Below are 2,050 nucleotides of genomic sequence, written 5' to 3'. Positions count from 1 at the left end.
TGTGTGGTGTGTGTGGAGGTACGTGTGTGTGTGGTGTGTGTGGAGGCTCATGTGTGGTGTGTGTGGAGGTACATGTGTGTGTGGTGTGTGTGGAGGCTCATGTGTGGTGTGTGGAGGTACGTGTGTGTGTGGTGTGTGTGGAGGTACGTGTGTGGTGTGTGGAGGTACGTGTGTGTGGTGTGTGTGGAGGCACGTGTGTGGTGTGTGGAGGTACATGTGTGTGTGGTGTGTGTGGAGGTACGTGTGAGTGTGGTGTGTGTGGAGGCTCATGTGTGGTGTGTAGAGGTACGTGTGTGTGTGGTGTGTGTGGAGGTACATGTGTGTGTGGTGTGTGTGGAGGCTCATGTGTGGTGTGTGGAGGTACGTGTGTGTGTGGTGTGTGTGGAGGCTCATGTGTGGTGTGTGGAGGTACGTGTGTGTGTGCAGTGTGTGTAGGCACATGTGTGTGTGGAGGTACGTGTGTGCAGTGTGTGGAGGCTCATGTGTGTGTTGAGGTACGTGTGTGCAGTGTGTGGAGGCTCATGTGTGTGTGGAGGTACATGTGTGGTGTGTGGAGGTACGTGTGTGTGTGGTGTGTGTGGAGGCTCATGTGTGGTGTGTGGAAGTACGTGTGTGTGTGGTGTGTGTGGAGGCTCATGTGTGGTGTGTGTGGAGGTACGTGTGTGTGTGGTGTGTGTGGAGGCTCATGTGTGGTGTGTGGAGGTACGTGTGTGTGTGGTGTGTGGAGGTACGTGTGTGTGGTGTGTGTGGAGGTACGTGTGTGTGTGGTGTGTGTGGAGGCTCATGTGTGGTGTGTGTGGAGGTACGTGTGTGTGTGGTGTGTGTGGAGGCTCAAGTGTGGTGTGTGGAGGTACGTGTGTGTGTGGTGTGTGTGTGGAGGCTCATGTGTGGTGTGTGGAGGCACGTGTGTGTGTGGTGTGTGTGGAGGTACGTGTGTGGTGTGTGGAGGTACGTGTGTGCAGTGTGTGTGCAGTGGGGAGGGCGCGTGTGAGCACGTGCAGAGCGTGTGGAGCAGGGAAGTACAGTGCGTTCTTGCTCCTGCTCGGCTGTGGATCACCGCACCTGCAGACTCGGCACCTGCAGCAGCTGAGCCGTCTCTGGCCCTATGGCTCTTTCTAGAGCCAGCCCGAGAGAGGACCGGGCGCGGGCCTCTGTGGCTGACAGTGCCCTGTGCCAGCCAGGCGTCAGGTCTGGGCCTTCACCCGGTCCTCCAGCTCCATGTTGGCCAGAACACTGGGCCACGGCAGTGCACGGGCGCCGGCAGGGACGGCGGGGCAGGGGCCTCCCGGGCCCACTGCTCCTGTCTCCCTGCGGCGCCCCGCGGGGCGGCTAGGTCTTCCTGAAGAGCGACAGCCTGTGTCTGATGGAGGGACGGCGCTTCCGGGCCCAGCCCACGCTGCCCTCGGCCCGCCTCCTGGCCATGCACATCCAGCAGCTGGAGACCGGGGGCTTCACCATGACCAACGGAGCCCACCGGTGGAGCAAGCTCAGGTGCGTGCCGCCCCTGCGGCCCCGGCCAACCTCAGCCTCACCCTCCGAGCACTCCCTTGCCCAGTACCGCCCCCCCACCCAGGTAACTCCACACACTCTACACAGAGGGCTTCCCGGTGTTCTTCCCACGGTCCCAACACAGACCCCAGCAGACTCACTGGATCCAGTGGGGTCCAGACCCTCCATAACCCAACCTCATTGGAGCAGTGGGTGGCCGGCCTGTGGCTGGGCCCAGTGCTCAGGGAGCCTCTGCTTCCAGGTTAATTTGAAACCCCTGTCCACTGCAACCTGGGAGCCCTGGCCAATTCTGGGCTCCTCCCTGGGTGACCCATCTGGGTCCTGGGCCCAGCACACGCAAGAACTGCAAGGCAATGCGCTCACTGCTGTGGTGCACAGACATCACACTGCACGGCAGTGCACACACTGCTGTGTTGCACAGATACCACACTGCACGGCAGTGCACACACTGCTGTGTTGCACAGACACCACACTGCACAGCAGTGCACACACTGCTGTGTTGCACAGACACCACACTGCACGGCAGTGCACACACTGCTGT

General features: G+C 60.7%; 1 protein-coding gene across 1 annotated transcript in view; it reads left to right on the top strand.

Annotated features, from left to right (window-relative positions):
* Nucleotides 1-2,050, top strand: part of Kndc1 (kinase non-catalytic C-lobe domain (KIND) containing 1) — a 79,813-nt gene that overhangs the window by 69,817 nt on the left and 7,946 nt on the right. The window contains exon 32 of the mRNA XM_013035492.1: nucleotides 1,334-1,573. Coding sequence (XP_012890946.1) covers nucleotides 1,334-1,573 — 240 coding nt within the window. The remainder of the gene's footprint in view (nucleotides 1-1,333; nucleotides 1,574-2,050) is intronic.

This window comes from Dipodomys ordii, unplaced genomic scaffold (assembly GCF_000151885.1).
Source record: "Dipodomys ordii isolate 6190 unplaced genomic scaffold, Dord_2.0 Scaffold213, whole genome shotgun sequence".
NCBI classification, from domain to species: domain Eukaryota; kingdom Metazoa; phylum Chordata; class Mammalia; order Rodentia; family Heteromyidae; genus Dipodomys; species Dipodomys ordii.
Note: the sequence above shows the minus strand (reverse complement) of the source record. Positions and strands in the feature narration are given on the sequence as shown.